This window comes from Eucyclogobius newberryi, unplaced genomic scaffold, assembly GCF_026437365.1.
Source record: "Eucyclogobius newberryi isolate DKJ021-1_F unplaced genomic scaffold, fEucNew1.0.hap1 SCAF_5, whole genome shotgun sequence".
NCBI lineage: Eukaryota > Metazoa > Chordata > Actinopteri > Gobiiformes > Gobiidae > Eucyclogobius > Eucyclogobius newberryi.
Window position 1 is genome coordinate 23,596,440 of NW_027316167.1, and position 24,000 is coordinate 23,620,439.

The 24,000-nt window shown below is 40.6% G+C and overlaps 1 protein-coding gene across 2 annotated transcripts in view; it reads left to right on the forward strand.

The window, feature by feature from the left end:
• Positions 1-24,000, forward strand: part of mdga1 (MAM domain containing glycosylphosphatidylinositol anchor 1) — a 189,014-nt gene that overhangs the window by 123,780 nt on the left and 41,234 nt on the right. For both annotated transcript variants that reach the window (XM_072465520.1, XM_072465521.1), the window contains exons 5-9: positions 5,182-5,378; positions 10,052-10,184; positions 19,278-19,547; positions 21,619-21,948; positions 22,887-23,183. In XM_072465520.1, the coding sequence (XP_072321621.1) occupies positions 5,182-5,378; positions 10,052-10,184; positions 19,278-19,547; positions 21,619-21,948; positions 22,887-23,183 (1,227 nt within the window). The remainder of the gene's footprint in view (positions 1-5,181; positions 5,379-10,051; positions 10,185-19,277; positions 19,548-21,618; positions 21,949-22,886; positions 23,184-24,000) is intronic.

Sequence of the window (24,000 nt, forward strand, 5' to 3'; positions counted from 1 at the left end):
TGTCTGTGTCTATAGCTCTTCCTTTGGCCACCTTATTATTCCTGCAGGGTATCTAATCACTGGCAGTGCAGTCTTACCATTGAGCTGGCTTCTTAAGACTTGCCTTACTCGTATATATACATATTATTATCTTGACCTAATTAATAACGTTTATCAATTAATAGAATAATCTTGATGAACCAGTCTACATAAAGGCAAGTTGGGGCTGTGTTCAGACATGTTAAAAAGTATTTTATTTTAATGGCTGAATCTCTTAAGGCAGGGGTGTCAAACTCATTTTGGGCCGCGGGCCGAATTTCGACGCTCAGGCTGAGTCGCGGGCCGAACATAACTTAAAACATAAAACAACAAAAAAATATAAGAAATAAATAACTTTATATAGCCTACGCTGTTTTTGAAGCAATTACTGGATCAATTAAAAGAAATTACAAACACGTTTGTTCTCATAAACTGAAATGTATTAAGAAAAACAAGTGTAATTTCTGCTTCACTTTATGTGCATCACAACTTCAGAGTTGATCTACAGAGAGAAACATTTAGTCATGGGTATTTGGAACTGAAAAATATTGTATTTGACTTTATAACAAAATAAACGTTTAAATGTACTAACTAACATTTCCACGTCTGTGTAGTCATCTGTAGTTATCTGTAGTTTTCTGTTCACCTGAACTGACACGCCACTAAATACAAACACACGTGGAGCGTTTAAGGAGGTTAAGTTATGAGCCACAGTGTTCAATCAAACCAAACTCTTTTCTCAAATCGTGGGCCAAATATGATGTACAAAATAAAACAATAAAAAATATAAGAAATAAATAGCTTTCTTACAGCCTAGTAATAGTTGTGGAGACTGTTGCACAAATGTGTAGCAGGTGAAAGACTGCTCATTTCTGATGTGAAATGTTCATATCAGTTTCTGCTCAAACTCAATACAAGCTCACCATTTTCATAGTTTAAGTTGATCTTAGTGACAAATGATTCATGTAGTGACTCAAATGAGGTCATTGTGTTTGTGTTCAGTCACATTAGTGTGGATATTCATACTTTATTACATTCTGACCTGTGGCTCCTGATCTGTCCAGGTTTGTAGAGGTTTGGATGTTTTCCTCACAGAGCATCATCTCAGAAGTTAGTTTTCTTGTTGTTAGCTCCACTTTTAGCACAACTCTAACATCCACAAAACTGTCTTCTTTCTTTCTTCCACGTGTTTCCTAAAGCCACACGTCTCTGTCCTTGCTCAGACCTCTGCTCTGAGGAGCGTAAGTGCTGTAAAGTGCGCAAATGCGTGTCTTACTTCTCTCAGCACTTCTCCCTCCGCAGCACACAAGGCAGTGAAGAACCGCGTGGGGGAGGGGCGACTACCAGCGGCATTGTGGGACGTGTAGTTTTAGCGCTATCAACGGTTACGGAAGTAACTACGGTTCTGTGAACGAAAAAAATATATATAATTTTATTTATTTTTTTTATATTAATTCAAAATGTTCGGCGGGCCGGATTAAAACGTTTGGCGGGCCGGATGCGGCCCGCGGGCCGAACGTCTTAAGGCCATTGTTATTAATTTGATATTATATATATATACTTGACTTTGTGGTTCAGTTAGGACATCAGGTTTATTTCATGATCTGGTAACCTCTTTATCCTTAGGGAAATGTAACTCTGAGTCATACAGATGCTATTATTAATATTATGCGCATGGTAGCAGATTTTATGATGCGGTTATGATGCGGCATTTAAACAGCAAATACATGCTTACCACAGTTTTGGCCTGGTCATTTTGGGCTGATTTGCTCCGTAAAGTGGAAACCTTGAATACTCTTTTACTTTTATTGAGTTCCCCCAAGGTTTTACCTGTTTGCCTTAAACTCTACGCTTTTTGTCATCGCAACTAACTGACAAGGTTAGTTGCAATGACAAATAACCCTCAACTATAGCCTAACTTGTGCAAGAAAAGAGCTTTTGCTCAATGCTTTGTAAGACTCCAGAGAGAAGCTAAAATGTCTTTTTATCATCACCACTACAAACTCTACGCTGAGAATAACAGCGTAGAGCAGCACCATAGTCGAAGGCCCATTAGATCCATTTTAAAAGCATGTGGCCACCATCAACAACAGAATAACAGCTGAGTGCTGGTGATGTTGAGTGTGCAAAGGCTGGACCGCAGGGAAATCAGAGGCTTCATTAAAGTTTTATACTGTGTTTTTGTAACTTGCAGTCTCATCTTTTGTCTCCATTTACTCAAAACGAATAAAGTTAGACTCGCTCAGGGATTTGGGGTTATAAGCAACTAAAAACAAAGGTGTCATAAAGGCAGTGATTTATGTAAAAGTATATAAAATGGAGTCGAATGTGCCTGAAAACTTAACATTTTGTAGAACTTATCACAGCACTAATCTTAGAAAATGTTTCATGTGTTAAGATATTTGTCAACATTGCCAATGTTAATTTATTTTCAGTAAGACATCTCAAATGTAAGATAACTGTGATAAGATTCTACATAAATGGTATTGCAATGAAACACCAGCTTACTTTGTCAATGATGGAATGTAACTAAGTTCAAAATAAAAAGTACTGTACTTAAATACTTTTAATTTATTTTTACACAAAAAGTACATTTTGAAATGAGCACTTAAGTACTTTTACTAGTTATTATTTTGCACTTGTATTTGTACTTTTACTTAAGAAACAAAATTGTACAGAGCAAAGTAAAATGACAAATTTGAAGTTTTTCATTTTCTGAATTTACAGTACCTGCATCTACATTTGCCTTGTTTCTGTTCAAACTCTGTGCCTCTCCTCTCTTTGTCCTACAGCAGTGTCAGGCAGCAGACAGTGACAACAGATAGCCCCGCTATCCAACTGTCTCACATTTGTACAGGACCATCCATCTTGGCATTGCACAGTGCAAATTCCCTATGCAGCAAATGATCTGTGAAAATCATACACAAATCCAGTGCCAGTCACAAACAATCAATAACAACAATACCTTTACCTGCAGCTGCAAACACGCAAAGGTCTGTGGGCACATTTCTTGCCTCTTTGCCAGATCTCACATTGCACACGCACTGACGTTTGACGGTGTGTGATCGCTGCCAGGTACAGAACCGTTGGCTCACAGCAAAGTATTTAGAAAACCCAGTTGCTACAATACAATATGGTCATTCATTCTGCTCCTTTTGTCCCGTTTTGCACTTTTGTAAGAATTCTTATGGGGTATGTAAAATATGGGAACAGGTGTGTGGAGTGAAGCCAGAGCAGTAACACATTTAGTGGGCCATTCAGTGCATTCATTGTGCTAGATCTTGGCTTTAAAAAACAACAACATTTTATATAAGTTTTTGTTGTTCTATGTTCTAATGAAAAACAATATGATAAAAAAGAAAACATATAAGTATAGATATGGGTGTTTTTTATGTATCTATTACAATTAGTGATATTTCCTATTCCTGATATATTTCCAAGGTACAAGTTCTATCCAACAGTTGCATAGTACTGTGATTCTCTCACTTTGTATACCAATTAAAACCAAAGAAAATATTTTACTTTCAGAGTACCACCAGACCTAAATTTTTAACATGACTATTCTAGAAACAGGTAGTCAATGGGTTTGTTTTTAATTATCAAACCATTTTTGTTAAATATTGGGGTGCGGTGGCAAAGGCGGTTAGCGCTCTTGCCTCCCAAGAAGGAGATCATGGGTTTGATTCCCGGACCAGACCAACATCACATGATCTCTCTGGGTGGAGTTTGCATGTTCCCCCCGTGTTACCGTGGGTTCTCTCCGGGTTCTCCGGCTCCTCCCACCGTCCAAAGACATGCATGTGTTAGGCAAAAATAAGTCTAAATTGGCCCTAGTGAATGAATGTGAGAGTGAACTGTCTGTCTGTAATGTCTATGTCTCTGTGTTGGCCCTGCGACAAGTTGGCCACTGTCCAGGGTGCACCCCGCCTAAGGCCCGAAGTCACTGGGATAGGCTCCAGTCACCCGCAACCCCGAAAGGGAACAAGCGGTAGAAAATGGATGGATGGATGGATTGTGATTTACAAAATGTAAAATTATTATCCTTATACTTTATAGTTCAATATTTAGTACCTGAAAAAAATAGTATCTTTCTTTTAAAATCAACTCCAAAGCTCATGTGTTCCATTTACTCCAGTGCTAATTATGTGAACAATCCAGTTATATCTATAATGGTAGAGAAATCATTCATATTTTCTTGCTATAGCTCCAGTAAAAAAATAACCGTATTGTACTTTTTGTGGCAAATTTCCTGAGCTTGTTGTTCTTTACTTGACCTAGAGACCGAGCTGACACAGAAAAAAAGCGAGAAAGCAAGCAACCCAACCCTTGCCCTGCTAGAAATTGTTTCCATGACGTTAAGGGGCCACATCATTTCAATTAGAGTGTGAAGAATGGGGATTACACAGTGACACAGGGGCTGGTGTCAGAGATAGAGGTAAGGAAGTGAGGAGAGGAGGGGAGGCTGATGAGCAGTGAAGGTGGCAGGGGGTTCTGGAGAAATGGCACAAACCGGCATGCGGGCCTCCCTAAATGTGACACAGGCAGAAATCTCATCCACCAGAGGGACAGGGGTGACACTGCAGCGAAAGATGCACCAAAAAACTAGGCGAGGGCGATTGGCAGTTTTTAAAAAAGATGGGAAACTATGGAAGGACATAGCAGAACCTAGAAAACACCATTTTTGCAATAAAGCTGATATGCATGCAGCAGTTTGGACATGTTTTGGATCACATATTTATTGCTTTTTTGATATATATATATATATATATATATATATATATATATATATATATATATATATATATATATATATATATATATATATATATATATTCAACAAAATGAGACTCATACGCTGGGCAATATATGTCTTAAATCCATTGGATGTCTTGTGTTGCTTGTGTATTGTTTTAATAAAAAAGGCATAATTTCAACCTCGTGGTTCAAGCTTCGAAAGTGGTACATAATGGACTAAAATGTGTGGATTAATGTTCATCTTGTGAATGTTTGTCCAGTGATATTTCACCTATGTGACCAAGGTTCAAAATTCCAACAAATTGGAACCTTGTAATTCTGTTTTCAGAATTCTTTGTAAAATAATTTGTTAGTCCAAATTAATAAATGTTATGCGCCATTACATTCCTCTCCTTTTTGTGTGTGCAGATCTTGATACACCAGTCCTGACAGTGCATCAAACCATCAGTGATGTGCGTGGCAGTTATTACCAAGAGAAAACTGTGTTCCTGCGTTGCACCGTCAACTCCAACCCTCCTGCACGCTTCATCTGGAAACGTGCCAACATGCTTATTGAGCAGAGCAAGGACAACGGCGTGGACATCTATGAGCCACTATACACACAGGTACAGTGCCGCCGCTCCCATTACGCAAATGACTGGCAGAGCGTCGGGCATCAAGTGCTCTGATGAACGACATAATAGGCTTTTTGTCCAGCAGCTATAGTGTTCCTTTTGCAATTAAACAGTGACTCTACAGAAGGCATACTCTGTCAAATCAAGCAGTTACAAGCCACAGTTAAAACAGACACAAACAGAACAGGGGCACAATCTACAAATTATAAGGAGCAAAATTGACTTTAAATGATGAACATGGGCATGAAACAAGACGTGCGATGGGTCCTGCTGCTGCTTGCACAAAGCCAAAGTGGTTCAACGTTTCACAAATGTCTAAATCATGTTTTCATTAATGCAACAGAAAGTGTCAATAGTTTGCAGCCTGTTGTGTTTTCTAGAGCCTCGATCAGAAGAGCAGGAGGGCCTCGGGCAGACCAATGAAATTTAGGGACTGTGGGGGGCCCTCATAATAAACTGAGTAAACTAATAATATTGCATAAAATGTAGCATACAGAAAGTTGAATTACTTTTTTTTGAAAACTTCTTGGTTGAAGGCCCCCAGATCCCACGTAGGATTGCGATTTATGCAATATTTACAAAATGTAAATTATATATATTAAAAAACAACTTAATGAATGGTAACCCTAAGGTTGTATTTCAGACATCAAACCCATTCATATTTTTTTACACATTCAAAGTGTGTTGGGGCATGGAGGCACTAGCATCAGTCTAGCATTGGCCCTGCACAGGTAAATGTCAAAACTACAATACTCTAGGACAGTACTTCTCAGAAAATTTGAATTATATCCGAATACAAATAAAATCTTTATATATATCTTAATATCAACTACATTTACCAGAAGTAACAGTAATCATTTTCATTCAAATAGGCCTCTCCTCCCTTCTGCCCCTTCTGTACCTCTCCTCCTCTCTGCTCCTTCTGTACCTCTCCTCCTCTCTGCCCCTTCTGTACCTCTCCTCCTCTCTGCCCCTTCTGTACCTCTCCTCCTCTCTGCTCCTTCTGTACCTCTCCTCCTCTCTGCCCCTTCTGTACCTCTCCTCCTCTCTGCCCCTTCTGTACTTCTCCTCCTCTCTGCCCCTTCTGTACCTCTCCTCCTCTCTGCCCCTTCTGTACTTCTCCTCCTCTCTGCCCCTTCTGTACCTCTCCTCCTCTCTGCCCCTTCTATACTTCTCCTCCTCTCTGCCCCTTCTGTACTTCTCCTCCTCTCTGCCCCTTCTGTACCTCTCCTCCTCTCTGCCCCTTCTGTACTTCTCCTCTTCTCTGCCCCTTCTGTACCTCTTCTCTCCTCCTCTCTGCCCCTTCTGTACTTCTCCTCCTCTCTGCCCCTTCTGTCCTCTCCTCTCCTCCTCTCTGCCCCTTCTATACTTCTCCTCCTCTCTGCCCCTTCTGTACCTCTCCTCCTCTCTGCCCCTTCTGTACCTCTTCTCTCCTCCCCTCTGCCCCTTCTGTACCTCTCCTCCTCTCTGCCCCTTCTGTACTTCTCCTCCTCTCTGCCCCTTCTGTCCTCTCCTCTCCTCCTCTCTGCCCCTTCTATACTTCTCCTCCTCTCTGCCCCTTCTGTACCTCTCCTCCCCTCTGCCCCTTCTGTACCTCTCCTCCTCTCTGCTCCTTCTGTACCTCTCCTCCTCTCTGCCCCTTCTGTACCTCTCCTCCTCTCTGCCCCTTCTGTACCTCTCCTCCTCTCTGCCCCTTCTGTACCTCTCCTCCTCTCTGCCCCTTCTGTACCTCTCCTCCTCTCTGCTCCTTCTGTACCTCTCCTCCTCTCTGCCCCTTCTGTACCTCTCCTCCTCTCTGCCCCTTCTGTACCTCTCCTCCTCTCTGCCCCTTCTGTACCTCTCCTCCTCTCTGCCCCTTCTGTACTTCTCCTCCTCTCTGCCCCTTCTGTACCTCTCCTCCTCTCTGCCCCTTCTGTACCTCTCCTCCTCTCTGCCCCTTCTGTACCTCTCCTCCTCTCTGCCCCTTCTGTACTTCTCCTCCTCTCTGCCCCTTCTGTACCTCTCCTCCTCTCTGCCCCTTCTGTACTTCTCCTCCTCTCTGCCCCTTCTGTACCTCTCCTCCTCTCTGCCCCTTCTATACTTCTCCTCCTCTCTGCCCCTTCTGTACTTCTCCTCCTCTCTGCCCCTTCTGTACCTCTCCTCCTCTCTGCCCCTTCTGTACTTCTCCTCTTCTCTGCCCCTTCTGTACCTCTTCTCTCCTCCTCTCTGCCCCTTCTGTACTTCTCCTCCTCTCTGCCCCTTCTGTCCTCTCCTCTCCTCCTCTCTGCCCCTTCTATACTTCTCCTCCTCTCTGCCCCTTCTGTACCTCTCCTCCTCTCTGCCCCTTCTGTACCTCTTCTCTCCTCCCCTCTGCCCCTTCTGTACCTCTCCTCCTCTCTGCCCCTTCTGTACTTCTCCTCCTCTCTGCCCCTTCTGTCCTCTCCTCTCCTCCTCTCTGCCCCTTCTATACTTCTCCTCCTCTCTGCCCCTTCTGTACCTCTCCTCCTCTCTGCCCCTTCTGTACCTCTCCTCCTCTCTGCCCCTTCTGTACCTCTCCTCCTCTCTGCCCCTTCTGTACCTCTCCTCCTCTCTGCCCCTTCTGTACCTCCCTTCCTCTCTGCCCCTTCTGTACCTCTCCTCCTCTCTGCCCCTTCTGTACCTCTCCTCCTCTCTGCCCCTTCTGTACTTCTCCTCCTCTCTGCCCCTTCTGTCCTCTCCTCTCCTCCTCTCTGCCCCTTCTATACTTCTCCTCCTCTCTGCCCCTTCTGTACCTCTCCTCCTCTCTGCCCCTTCTGTACCTCTCCTCCTCTCTGCCCCTTCTGTACCTCTCCTCCTCTCTGCCCCTTCTGTACCTCTCCTCCTCTCTGCCCCTTCTGTACCTCTCCTCCTCTCTGCCCCTTCTGTACCTCTCCTCCTCTCTGCTCCTTCTGTACCTCTCCTCCTCTCTGCCCCTTCTGTACCTCTCCTCCTCTCTGCCCCTTCTGTACCTCCCTTCCTCTCTGCCCCTTCTGTACCTCTCCTCCTCTCTGCTCCTTCTGTACCTCTCCTCCTCTCTGCCCCTTCTGTACCTCTCCTCCTCTCTGCCCCTTCTGTACCTCCCTTCCTCTCTGCCCCTTCTGTACCTCTCCTCCTCTCTGCTCCCTCTGCACCTCTCTTTTCGTCCTCTCAGCTGCACAGACACTGAGCCTGCAGTGAGCTGGCGGAGAACATGGTCTTTATGAAAAAACATGCTTTCTTTCGTTCATTTTGCCTCTGGGTCTCCATGGATCACTAGCAACACCACTTCCAGTCCACGTCACACACAGACTACTTTCAGCATGCCATGGATTCCCGTTGCTATGCTCTTTTTCACATATCCCACCAAAGCAAAATCAATGCCATCTAATAGTATAGTATACCAGATTATGCCAGTAACTAGGGCATTTGACTACATTATATGCTGATACACTCAATAAACACAATGTAAAATGTTGATGAAAAGCAGGAAGGGTTAAGGGTCAGCTTTAATTCCACGTATTGCTCTTTTGACAATTTTCAGGAGATATGTTGCATTTTCCTTTCAAACCTAGACTTTATTACTGCAGCATTCAACCCCTGAAACATAAATATGTGAAAGAGGTTGAAAAGCCAGCTGAGGTCAAGAGAATAGTGAATAGTTTATTCATTTCCTTAAGCTTGTATGTGTATGATATGATATTGGTCCATATATGGTTAGTATGTCCCTGCTATGACGCTCGACAGTCAAACGCTCCACCTAAACCCAGCTAAATGTCCCTAAGCCGCCTGTCAGTCGCACTCGTTGCACAGTTGTTGCTGCTCTTTCTCCCCTCTTATCAAAGCATCAGTCTGCTAACAGAGCGCTGCCTCTTGGGTTCAATTAGCCCGGCTGTTTGGCTTTTCCCAAGGCTGAGCCATGACAGTGTTAGCCAGCGGCACCTAAAGTACTCCAGTAGACAGACAGTTAAAACAACTCTCCATCTGAGAAATCAGCACTGAGGCCATAAAAGGAATATGATTGTCTTTGTGGAGTGTATATATCAAAGCGAGTGGCAAGCGAAAGTGAAACACATGAGTAGATAGTGGGGAGCACTGTTTAAATTGTGTTATTACAATCACTTATTTGATTTAGAGATGCTCTGGATGATTGTCACTTGAATTGTATTATTCTTGATTCCTTTATGTTTTCAGAAAGACATATAGAGCTTGTTCAAACCATGTGAAATGGGTTTATCAAGGCACTGTAATCTGTCCTTGTTGTCCAGTCTTCTGACTGAAGTTTCTGCCAAAGAAAAATACCTGAAAATTGTTCTTTATAGCAATAGAATTATGATGGTTGATGTGCGTTTTTCTTCTGCCCTCTTTCTCCTCCTGGCTCTACCCCTGTTGATGACTTGTCCTAAGTTTTGCTCAGAGATAAAATATTTTCTTATGATGTGTAATGATTAAAACAAATTATTATTTTTTTAACATTGTTTTTGTAGAGTTAACAAAAAGCTGTGTTTTATTTTTAGCAACAATTATTTCTGCTATAATTCGTTATAATTTGTCATTATTCATATATAACGGACAGACAGTGTGTCTTCTAGTGTCAACCTTGTTCTTGCTTTGTGCTTGTTCTTTAACAACACAATTTGCATCTGAATGGCAAATACTTACATGTAAAGGCCTATACCTCTCTTCTTCAGGGTGAAACTAAAGTCTTGAAACTCAAAAACCTTCGGCCCAAGGACTTTTCTGACTACACCTGCCAAGTGTCTGTGCGGAATGTGTGTAACATAGAAGATCGTTCGGTAACCTTCCGCCTCACTAATGCTACAAGTAAGTGCTGTTTTCCGCTGCTCCTCCCATCTGTGTTTTGTCTGTGGCTGTGTTTTCCCTGGCCTCTGACTCCCTCTGTGTCATGAAGTCTTCCTCCCTGTGCTGTCTGTCTCTTCTGTAGCAGAGCTCATCTCAGGGCCGTCAGCTGTAATTCACTTGTCACAGTCCCTGTTATCTCCAATTCACTCGACACTGCTCTGTCCGTCTCCACGCCACCGCCTGCAACTGCACAGCCCTCCACTGCACAGCCCTCCACCATGTTGTTGCCGTTGACAACATTGACAGCTTTGTTAGCTGCAGACTGATGTTCCTCTCTTTTACTTTTCTATTTTTTTTTTCTCTTTTCCCCTTAAACCAACTTGAAATATGCATTTGATGAGATTCAGATTCATTTTTTACAGCCTTGTTTATACCTCTCTCAAGGAACTGACATTTTAAATATGTTTTGCATTGAATAACACTGCTGTTTTTTTAATCTATATGAATTTTGAGTCTATAGATAGAGATACCTGTATTGATCATTTACCATTGTGACCATGTGGCTAATGCCTTTGCTCTCCAAGTTGTTCTCTGCATTTCAGCTAAACAAAGCACTCACTATCCAATGTTCTTAGGGTAGATTAAATATTGGACAATACAGGGCTTTCTCCTGCCTGCACCTCATACATGTTCTACATTCTGAAGGAAATAAACAGCTCTTGAGGCCTCCTCTGTGCGTTTCTGAATCCATGGCCATGATCAATTGTATGCGTGTGGTTTAGTCAGGCACAGTTCTCCTGGTTCAGCGTCCCTTCCCTCTCTGCCATTGTCAGTAAACAATTCACATATGGGAACTTTCTTCAACGCAAACAAAGAGCACCAAAACTCCAGGGCATATGTTTGCCAGTTAGTTTATTCTCAACACCTGACAAACTCAAATATTGCTAACTTAAATCCCACAATGCAACTTGGTATTCCGCTGACATCACCTCTACTTCCTGTACAAATAACACACGTCCCAGATATGTTTTTGGGCGTTAAGGGTCTACAGCCACATTAGCACATTAATTAATTAATTAATTAAAATTAATGAACAGGGGGGGGGGGTCTGGGGGCCCTCCCCCAGAAATTTTCAGACCTTTTTTGGGTCTTCTGCTGCATTTTAATGTGGTCCAGCCGGCTAAAGTAAGAGTAAAATGTTGAGGTTGTAATGCTATAAAATGATGATGTGATGAAACTGTGCCAGGAGAAAATGACTAAAGCCAGTTATTAATACATTAGTGTACTTAATTATTCAATACAATATTGGCTATGAAAAATAATTATGGTCAAATTGATTCATTTTAACTGAAAATGTAAAAGTAATAGTTATCCTTACTAATTTATCTTTTACAGCTCCCAACTGTTCCTGCTTGCCAAAGTGACAAAACAAGTTATATTAAATTAAACAAATGGCATAAGCATTGCTTGATTAACAATTAACACTGATAAAACAGTGCAAACATGTTATTCCCAGAAAATGAACAGAACTAGAAGTGAAGGTTCAAACCTAGCTATAGTGAAGAGACTGCGTTTCTGCAACTTTGCCACTTTTGTATAAAAATATATAGTATTATTCTTTAACAGACGTAATTTTAATGTCTGGTTATTTTTCACTATCAATTTATTATAATTTATAACAACTAGTCTAATGATGCTTTTTAAATAAATTTAAATGTTTTATTTCTCTATTAAAAGTTAATTACAATATAAATGTTTGTTCTGATCAGACCATCACACACTGGACTCCTGCATGAAACAATGCTGCGATGTGATTGGCTGATGGACCTTATGTGCATAAACCTTTACATTCCTCTCATTGCACGTTAAGAAGTCAAAGTAAAACAGACATCACGAGTCACGATTGATCTCACACATGGTGATGTGAGAGAGAGAGGCAAACTCAAACCCGCTCATCTCTAACTGAGGCTGCACAGGGGCCCGGGACAGGGGACAGGGGACCGGGACAGGGGCCGCACACTGTACACTCCAAAGTCTCACATCAGAGGTTCTGGACGAGACGGCGCTCGTCCGGACCGGATCCCCGCCTCTTCGTGACCCGGGGCATAGAGGCCCCTCACCGGCCTCACCTGCAGCTCACACTACGGGGCTGGTGTAAATGTTAAGCTTATTATCTTTCATTCAGACATATTATTGTGCGCGGGGCAGAGCTCTCGTCGCCTCCAGCCTGAACTAACGTGACAGAATCGTGTTGTTTCAAACAGCAGCATTAACCGTCTCTTTGTAAGAGAAGTTCAATACCTGGAAAGTGTTGTTGAGTTTGCAGTTTCTTTACATCGTCAAGAAGTTTCTTCTTTAGTTTTTCGGCACCAGGAGATATATTCTTCTGGACATGATGACCACGTTCTGTTGTGTTTATGTTTTGCTCTCGATCTCCTCGCGCACAATGAAGTTGCCCAATCAGCGCAGGTTTGGTGTCTTGGTTGCCAGATTGTCATTACAAATAAATGCGGTTTGTGCGTTATATGTTACCGCTGTGTGCGCTGCCGCGCCAGCAGCGCTACTACACTAGTGGCGCACGCTGCGCTTGCACTTGTCATAAGACGGGTTGCCAGATTGGGGGCCCTATTAACGCCTCGGGGCCCTACGCGGCTGCTTAGTTCGCTTATAGGCTGGGCCGGCCCTGAGTGTGTGTGTGTGTGTGTGTGTGTGTTTGTGTTTGTGTTTGTGTTTTTGTGTGTGTCAGACAGGGCCAAAAACACAAGATGACACAAGCTGAGATAAATACATGGCACAGAGGAAATGCAGATTTTCTTTTGTCCAGCACAGTATTAATCTAATGATAGTTTTTGGTAAATCTCTTCCACTCTGTTAGTAAGCTCTTACGATGATCCTAACAGGTCCAACTGTGGATTCTCTGCACAGGGACAAAGGAGATTGATTGATTTTTCCATCATAATCCCCATCTGGGATTTGGGTTTGCAGATTGTTTTGTCATCGGCAGTGAAGCTAGAAAAATCCAGAAAACCAAATCCTTCAGTGAAGCAACATGGGCAAGGTTACACAGTATTTATTTTATTTATTCATTTATTCCTTCATTTATTATACTTTTTGAATATATACACTACTGCCTAGTTTTCACTTGCTGGAATCATCTCGATTACAAATGAAAATGTTGATAGCGGTTTATATCTGTGTTGTTTATCAAGGGCCTATAGTTTTTTTTATTTATTCCTTGTTTTTATTCCTAGAATGTATACTTCTAATTTATAGGTATGGAATATAAACTATTTTATACTATAGTCTACAATTTATTGTACATGATTAGATCAATAAAGGCTACATTGAGTTGTGTGTAAATTCTTCCTTAGAAACATTGAGGATCAATGGGCAATCTGCAGTAACTTCAATGGTGTAAAATCACTTTCGATTGAGGCTGACAGCATCTTTGGCCTCTGTTTTATGTTGGACTATAACTCAAATATGTGATGTCTTCTGCGTAATGAAAAAAACTGAAAGAAACATACTGAATTTACTCTAGACTATCCATAATATAATTTAGACTGGCTTGATTCCTGATGCGTGTCTCGTGGCGTTTGGATTCCTCTTGCTTTCCAGTGGAATTCCTGCACTTTAAATCTCCTCAACGGCTGCGTTCCTTCCCAGAGAGCTGTCCAGCGCTGGCATCAGGGTGGGGATATCCAGCCGTACCACTGGCAAGAATCAATTTGCTTGTAAGGCGCCTTTGATCATTTCTGTGAAAGTTAGTGAAGGAGGCTTTTTAAGAATCTTCGTTGAACTTGTGTGGACTTTGCGTTTGACCTTTTCCATGCTTAAAACTCATTTATTTAATTACCAGAGGAGTTGTGAAGAGGCTGGGTACACTCTGGGTTAATGAACTGCTCAGGAGTCTATTGTCAGTCACAAGTTTTACTGCAGAACGGATGACTCTTTGAAAGTTTTAAATATTCTCTGATTTAAATATATATTAAATAACACATGTTAGACAGAAGATTGGCAATTTCAATACTATACAGACATAATGTGACAAACAGAACAGGACATTTGGCTCACATCCCCTATATTTTTTTAATGGAATTTACTTTTACTAAGGTAAAACTTGTGCCAATTATTTTTTTTTGTTGAGAATTAACAGAATTACAGTTCCAAAAATAAGTATTCAGAAAACAAATTTTAAGTACTTTCTTTCTTTTGGTGGTATTCAGAATACAGTGACTTTTCTCAAATCAGACAACTATATTAAGGTGTTTGATCATGAAATGCAGGCTTCAGATGGCACTGAATTAGTGAGAGAATTCTAAAATGCAGCCCTCATAGTGAGTGCATGCGCATTTTGTCCTTCTCTAATTTGTATTAAAGGTTATCTTATCCTATAATTAATTGCATAATAAACATTGAAACAAAAACAAAAAGCTGTTCTCTGTCATGTTCTCACACTTTCATATAATGCAGCACATGTGAAAGGTATTCTGTAACTAAATACATTTGAAAGTATTCATTCCAACACTGGTTATTTGTGGTTCTCAAGGCTCTACATCACTACACAGTATAGGCTTGTGAAACAGTTTTTGCCAACACCATTTCCTCCAAGTTTAACGTTTATCTGATGAAGCCATAGGAAAACAACAGATTTATCGAGCGTGATACTAAAGGAACAAGCAAGTCATCAGCCCCAAAAAACTCACTAAGAAGCAGAAAGAGCAGCGGAGGGAGGTAAAAAAAGACAGATATTGAAGATATAAAGGTGACAAAATGACAGAGAGAAAGGACAGGGGGAGTAGCGAAGTGTCTAACCGCGCGAGAGAGGCATTTGTTACCTGGTTGTAAACCGCTGTGCTGCACATAAATCCCATTACTTTGGGAAGAGCGCTGGCTGATCCCACCGTTAACGTCACCCACGCAGGCCTGGGAAATTGAAGCTATAATTTTCAAATCCAGCGTTCCTCTCGTGCTTGCCACAAACTATTCCTTTTTACTATTGGTTTGGACCTTCAGACCTTTACAGCACTTATTTCCTGTTTCTGTTATTAAAAGTTTTGTTTTATTTTAAATGTTGAATTAATGAGTTGTATGCATGCAGCATGCAAAATGTATTTCAATACACCAAGCAGAATATGTGCATGGTACTGTTACATTTAAGTGTATTGAGATTATTTTGCTATGTTAATAATAAAAAAATGGCCGTGGCTGCAGAGCCGTGGCGCGGTCAAATGGCCCAGCAGTTTCAGGAACCGCGGCACTGCCATATAGCCTCATGGCTAACCCTAACCCTAACCCTAACCCTAACCTCAACCCTAACCCTGACCCTAACCCTAACCCTGACCCTAAACTTAACCCTAATCCTAACCTTAACCCTAATCCTAACCTTAACCCTAACCATAACCTTAACCTTAACCCTAACCCTAAACTTAACCCTAATCCTAACCTTAACCCTAATCCTAACCCTAACCCTAACCCTAACCCTAACCCTAACCCTAACCCTAACCCTAACCCTAACCTTAACCCTAACCCTAACCTTAACCTTAACCCTAACCCTAACCTTAACCCTAACCCTGACCCCTCCTTAACCCTAACCCTGACCCCTCCTTAACCCTAACCCTAACCCTAACCCTAACCCTAACCCTGACCCCTCCTTAACCCTAACCGTAACCTGGCGCGGTCTAAAACGGCGCGGTCAAATAGCGCAGCAGTTTCAGGAGCCACGGCACAAAATAACATGGCAGTTTCGGCACCGCGGCTCTGTAGACACTCCCTAAAAAAATATAAGCTGTATACATAAAGGTCAGTTGAATTTAATTTGTTTTTTAAGGCAACCAACAATACATGTTTTATTGTTTACTTTATTGCATCCAGTTGAGCAACATGAAAGTACAATGAACAACTCTGATTACATCTTCTACTTCCCTATGACTCGAGAAAATAATTGCGGTGGAGCTTGAAATAATTATATGTGTTTGAGATTGATTTTTTATTCATTCTTATATTCTTACACTTTTCCACAACAGAAAAATAAGCGCAAGTGCATTTCATGTAAAAGAGATTATTGAAGGGGTGAAGAGCATGAAGTCAATAGATAACTGTTGGGTCAGTCACTCATAGATATTAAATGTTGTTTTGTTTTGGGTTTCCAAGCCCTGTTTGTCCCATAAAGAAATAACTCCACACAACACTATCAATCAGTCAATCAATCAGTCAATCAAACAATCAATCAATCAATCAGTCAATCAATCAGTCAATCAATCTATCTATCAAGCCCTTTACAACTCTCCAGTGACGAAAGTGCTTCACAAGGAAAATCAAGGCAATGCAAAACATACAAACAAAGTAAAAACAAACTGTACAAATAAAGTGTCACTACATTACAGAGTGTTAAAAGCCAGTCTGAATAAATACACACTATGCCTGTGATGTACAATAATACATACGGTATTTTAAAGGATGGTATTGTTTGGCTATTGTTAAGTTCAGGATTAAAAACAGTTAAACTCTTACTCTTCAGTAAAGCAGCGAAGCTTATCCACCGTGCCCCTGGTGTTTTGACTGAACCGGGACAACCTTTAGATTTCACCATTTCGCTGAGCACTCAGGGAAATTGATACAGATGACATTTTGGTCACACGCTCATTTGTCGCAAAGTTATCCTCTTCACCCCATTTACCCTCTGGGGCAATTTATGCAAAATCACATTTTAACCTGTCGCTGATAGAATTCAAAATGTAAGGCAGCGTTTTAAAACTGGTCTTAAAAAGTATTATTATTTAAAGGGCCATACCTGAAGATGAGAATGTAGCGACAGTCATAAACATTTGCTAATTTACATTCATGGAGAAGGTAAAAGTAAATGTTCCCAAAAACTTGAAAGGTGCTGCAATGTATTGATTCAGAAAGAACAATTCACTAACAAGGACCACGATCTCAGCTATGATGCAAAGTGTTTATTGGATTGCGAGAAACATGAACAGCACAAATGAACAGAAATGGAAGCCGTTTAGGGCCTCGATACCCTCGTCTAGGAGATAAATTAGAATGATTAAAAGAGGATGGGAGGGAGGGGCACAAAGTCACGAACACTGATGTGTGTGATCTGGATGCTTAAATAGTGTTGACTCAGGAAAGGGGCGTGAAAGGGGTGTGGTCCTGCTCCCAAACTTAAGATAACACATTTATCTTCATTTAATTCCGAATAGTAGTTTTTTTCCTCAATGCCTGACTTGCATTTGTGGATTCATCCATGTAAAACATATTTTGATATACATCTATTTGTGAATAATCTTCTTTCTTGGTTTTGAATCCGTGCTTTTGCATGCGAGAATTTGAATCTGTATTTTGGGGTCATATAAATTGTGTATTCTTCACCTCTGGGAAAAATCTTGAATCCACACAAAATCTGTATTTATCCTTTTGTCATTGATTTATTGAAGCAGCAAAAAAGATTAATTCAAAATCCATCCCAGATTTATTCACAAAGCCTGGCTCGCGTTTATAGATTTAGCCATTTTATTATTACAATTTTAATTTATCTGTACCACATAGACAAAAATCAGGTACAGCCTCTTCAACAGATTCTACAGATTCTGTGGCAAATCTGAATATCCAAATCTGAATCCATGCATACATAATTAGTGTTCTTGATGTATTTCAGTCTCTGTACTAAGAATCTGAATGAAGAAATGAATTGGTGAAATAAAATAATAAATACACAGTGATCTTCTGTAAACAAAATGCCAGTCCACACTTCGTCATGGTCTAAACAACCTCTGGATTGTACGGCATTGCTTTGTTGTTGAGTCACAGTTTGGAGAGAGGAAATCACGGCAAACGAGCTGCGAAAGACGTGCAAATCTTTGTAGAATCTTCACAGCTCAAATGTGTGTTGTATATTTCAGGAAAATCGTCAAATTGTATTTTCATAATCATTTTCACCTTTTCTGTAATAAATAATGTGCACTGCAGTGTTGTGATTACAGCCATGTGTTCAAGAGACAATTACACTGCTCATTCATCCTGCATTCAAACCCACTGTTTATATGAAAACGCTCTCTCAGCTCTGCTTGTCCACTGTTATGTATGGGCGGTAGCGCTCGGCCCTTACTTCCACTGCCCTGGCCCTCATTGTATTTTGAAACCACTTTGTGTTGAATCGATCTTTGTCTGGAACTGGATTTTTTCCCCCACTGCAGCTGCATTTGGGGTCATCCTGTTCTTGTGCTGTGAGGTCATTCATACAACAAGCTGACTCGAGCCCTGAATACACTCCAATAGCTTTAGTGTTTGTACAGAGCTCCTCAGATAAACCTGAGACAAATGCTTTCAAGAAATCTGTCTTAAAAGATGCTGTAAACAAATATAGTTATTATGATGCGTTTATTCTCATGGTTCAGAATGAATGGGGACATGTTTGCAATGTTGTTATGACAGCTGAGATCTGCAAGTTGCCAACACAAAAAGGCATCGATGAAAAAAAAAAGATGTAATACATTTTACTCGCTCAATGTACATGTCTTCAATGTACATGGATTCAGAAATATTCTTTAGCTTCTTATTTCTTCTCAAGGGCATGTGTATATTTTCAGTTTAACAACACATGGAATTATATTGGATATATTTAAGTACAAAGGTAAAAGTACTATACTATAAATATTTGGGTATCTGTAAGTGAAACTTATAATTGATACTTTTTATGTTTACTTCACTACATTTGAGAGCAGGTATTTGTACTTTCTACTGCACTAGTTTTTTCTTAACTGGTCTGGACAGAAAACATTTCTTTTGGGGTTTGAGAGCACCTGAAATGAACAAGGAGTATTTCCTGATAACGTTTTGAATACAGATTTTGAGCAAGCTAAAATATATAAATAAAAATGACTAGCTCAATTAAAGTATTCATTAAGGAGTTTTTGTTGACCATAATCAGCTTTCCTTAATTTTTTTTTATCTGGTTCTTTGATGTATTTTAATGCCACTGAATATACATTGTACAATACTCAATCTGATCTTTTTTTAAATCATATTTTAGGGCATTAAAAGTCCTCTGGTGTGAGTGGAGCCTGAACTCACACATCTTAACATTAAAATGCTGTTGTTTCTGTGCAGCTCCTCCGATGATCCGCATGTCCGTGAATGACACAGTGGTGGTGGACCCCGGGCAGGACGTCCTCATCACCTGTGAGGTTATAGCGGGTTTCCCACCTCCCACAGTCACATGGTCCCGCTCGCCGGGTTCCCTCCCTCTCAGCGCCCAGGTCAAAGGTCAAACTTTGATCTTGAGGGCTGTCACACCAGCAGACGCGGGCTTCTACAACTGCTCAGCTGTCAACAATGTGGGAAACCCTGCACGCAAGAATGTCCAACTGGTTGTTCGATGTAAGTATTCCTAAAATAAAATAAAAACACATGTGAAGATAATATGTTCCCAATAAACCACAGACATAACCATATAAAATATGTATTGTATAAGTTTTATTATGACTCTATGTCCTTTTTAGCACAGAAAAAACTGATAAAGCTTAAATAAAATTAATATTTAAATTGAGTTAACCTTTTATTATCATACAAATATATTCCATAGCTGAAAATAATGAACCCCCATGATCGCACATAAAATCCATGAGCGAAATCCTATAAGAATCATGCAAAGTTCAGATTCTATATTAATCCGAGACAGTTGGCCATATGTGTACATTTGTGCCTCGAGATCCGTCAGCACAGCAAGTCCTCTCAATGTTGTCAGAACGGCCATGTTCTTTTTGTTCCTATTCAAAAGGCCTGCCATTAAATCCAAGGTTTTCCCCTCTTCTCCCTCTCTCTAGTTTTTTTTAGCCTCTTTAATCATCTTTATTCACTCCAATTAGTTAGACTGAAGTGGAAGCAATTAGCAACAGTCTCTGCTGTTAGTAGACACTGTAGCGCGAGCATATGCCGAATGGGTTTCTCCTGTTAGCTTAATGGGCCTGAACGCATCGTCACACAGAACAGGTGGAGATACACACACAGCCTGGCTTTCCATGCTTTCTGGGGACAATTAAATTGACTTACATTCATTTCATTTAGTCCACACAATGTGATAAATCCCCCCCCCCCCCACACACACACACACACACACACAAGCACACACAAGCACACGCACGCACACACACACACACACATCAGGGATTTGCTTGTGACTTACACATAGAGAGCAAAAAGCTGCAGGATCAATTTAAGCCTGGACAAAGTGGCTCTATCCTAACAGGCTGTTAACAAACCCAGAGAAGAGTAGAATCTCCTCCGGTTGTCACTGGGGCCTGTCTCACGTGAGGGTTGTTTGGTATTCAACATGGAGGTGCGTTTGAGAAGCGCGGTCTTTGATAGTCTAAATTAAATGTGACAGTGTGAGAGTTAGTCTTTGTCCTTGATTCTGTTCCCTGTTATTTCATTGTGTGGGCCGCTTTAGTCTCTTCCCTTTTCACTTTGCTCCTGCTGCCTACTTCCATTCTATCTCACTTTGGTTTTTGTATGAGCCTGTACCCTCTTCTGTCCACGTATTGTCTTAATTGAGCGCATTGAGCTTTTTTGACATATTCATAAGATAAAATATGATGATATTAATGTGAATCAAAGGAAGCATTAGCCCCCCATGTTTTATATACATAATAAATAAACAAATAAATGAAGTGCATGCAAACGTATTCTGTCGACCATACGTCTGATATGCTCATGCATAAATTCATGAGTCAGATCACTCAGATTTATCAGGATTTACCATGATTTCATGTGCTTTCGTGACTTCATTCACTACTGTAATGAACTAACATGGATATCCTCATCATGATGTTAGTTCATCATGATCCATATTACTTTACTCTGAATACAAGAAACATTCCAGAGAATGTTGAGAACAAAACATATTAATTCATTATGATTTTAAAAGTCACACATGAACATCATGATTCATCATGAATTCTGCCTGCAAAAGATACATACACAGAACCAAGTCTAAACTCTGTATAAAACGTACAGCAGTGATGACCTCATCAGTATTAGTTCCACATGATCATCAACCACAGGAAATCATGATTATTTCTGATAAATCATAGGGAACGAATCCATGAATATACCCGTAGTTTGTGGTGCATTATTATAAAACGTTACCGATGCAACATAAAACTAATAATGATAATAATAGTTTAAAAAAAAATGGACTATGCTAAAACAAAAAATATGTGTAAGACTAAAATATGTCTATGTCCTTACCAGTAATTATTCCTTTCATCTGTCATTTGGCCTGTGCTAATGTGGATAATGAGGGAGCGTTGGGGAATGTGAACCAAAGAAACATATTTACAATTATATCCTAAGTTGTATAATTTGTTTTTTGCTGAATAAGATCTTCTAGAACTGAATAAATAAAATGGATTTTGATTAATGCTTATGTCCTCCTGGAATTCTTTTTCAGCGATGAGCAACTTAACCTTCCAGATCACTCCTGACTCCAACAAAGATGGAGAATCCATTCAGATGGGCCGTGACCTGAAGCTCTCGTGTCACGTGGACGCCACTCCCCAGGACAAGGTCAACTACACCTGGTACAAGAACGGAGCTCCGGTCTTTAACTCGGACAGTCTGATTCTCCTGAAGTCTGACCCCGACATGACCCCCGGCACTAGCAGTCTGGAGATTTTTGACATGAAGTTCAGGGACGTGGCCATATACAGCTGTGTGGTCAACTTCCCCGGCAGCCGAGTGCCCGAGCTCCGAGTGGACATGAACATCTCCCAGAACAGTGGTGAGGACGCTGGCTTGTAGTGCTGCTTATTTGCGTTAGTTATTGCTTTGTCATACTTGAATATGTTCATACATGTCGTTGGGCACGGCATTATGAATGAGGTGTATGCTGGTGGTTGAGTGCAGGTTGGCCTGAGGAAAACTCTGGCTAAAGTTTTAGCCTCCAAATGTGCAGGGTGAATGAATAATGCAGTGTAAATCAGAATCAGAGGTTTAAAAGAAGAAAAGAATTTGCTTTGGCAATACGTACAATATAACCCAATGAATAATACTAGTAACAAATAAAATCATACAATATGGAATGCTTAAAAAATAAGGTCTTGACTATATACAAGGGTATGAGTGAAAATAGAGCTCTACAGACATAATTTGTGCATATACGTAGATAATGGATCTATAATAAGACCTGGATAAGACACTCCTCTGTCCTAAAGCTAGTTTGATTAGTGACCACTTCCGGGCTCAGATAGAATACTCATAGAGCATTAATATATATATATATATATATATATATATATATATATATTTTATTTATTTATTTATTTATTTTTTTTTTTTTTGCGTGACATCAAACTGCTCGTGTTTGGCTCTCAGGGCACCTACAGCTTTCACACAGGTTTGATTTGGAAGGATTTGTCTCTCCTTCTTAATTTTTTTTATGCTCAAGGCACCAAACTGATTTATTCTAGCCTTATTCTCAACTCACTGCTCTAGCTGATTGGTCCGAACTGATTACGTGGTGTATGTTGCTGTCGTCACACTACGGGCACCGCTTACCCATATTTAGGAAGTAATGTGTAAGATAATTATATTCTTGACGGCCATTGAAACAAATATGACCCATCTTTAGTTCATCTTCCAGAACATAATTATTATACTTCCATGATATTGACATACCTGGAAAAAGCTCTCGTCTCCTCTTCTTGTTTGTCTCTCCAGTGTCTCCTCCTGTCCTGTCTCTGCCCCCTGGTGGGCAGGTGGTGAGTGTGCGAGAAGGTGGTATCACTGACGTGGTGTGTTTGGTGGATGGCAAGCCTCCTCCTCCGATCCTGTGGTCCCGCATGGAGAAGGACCTGCTGATGCCCAATGGGAGGCCACAGGTGGAGACTGCGGATGGGCGCTTGAGGCTGAGGAACGTGACCAGAGACATGATGGGAGTTTACCGCTGCCAGACCGCGCCCTACAACGGGCTCAACATCAAGAAACGAGAGATGAATGTGCAGCTAAATGTTCAGTGTAAGTCAGAGAATTCTCCCTGCCAATGCCTCTGTTAATTCATTACAATAGTTCCAAATAATTAATAATATCACTTACAATATTCAATACTACAACAATAATACTTTTTATTGATAATAGAAACAAAAAACGATATCAGTGATAATTGTGACGATTTAATTTAGTCCAAACATACACCTAAATATAAATTACTTATTTATTTGGCTGTTTTTGTCACATTACCGTAACTTTATTTTTTTCATTCAGAAGGTTCAGGTTTATAAAGCTGGTCATAAACCTTAGGAATAGTAGTGTGTTAGACAATGATATTTTACTGTTGTTTAGTTTTAGTATTGTGATACCCCTATCATATTTGCTATTACTTCACCCACTTGGAAATAAGTTAGAGAAGTCATAAGGCTACAGATAAACGTCTGTGATTGGTTTCGCATAAACTTGAAGGAGCAGAACAACTTACTGTAGTCAAATTACCTCACCTTACGTGTATGAAAAAATATCAGCAGTTACTTTCCAACGCAGGAATTCAAACACTGACAGCAACTTTGAAATTCAACTGAAATACTTAGCTTCATCTAGTCGAGTGTGATTGTATGAATCTTTAATGATCTTAGACAAGTTGGAATATGGTTGTTGTGACAGCAACAGAGTGGAGATGGCAAAATAAAAAGAACACATCAACTCAGTGGGTGACACAAAATATGCAGAGAAGCTGTGTAAAAAAAGGAAATGGAAGTTGGTGTTTTGCAACTGATACATTTGTTACATCATGCCATCCCTGTGCTTTGGAAAAGAATCATGCAAGTAGCTTTTTATTTAT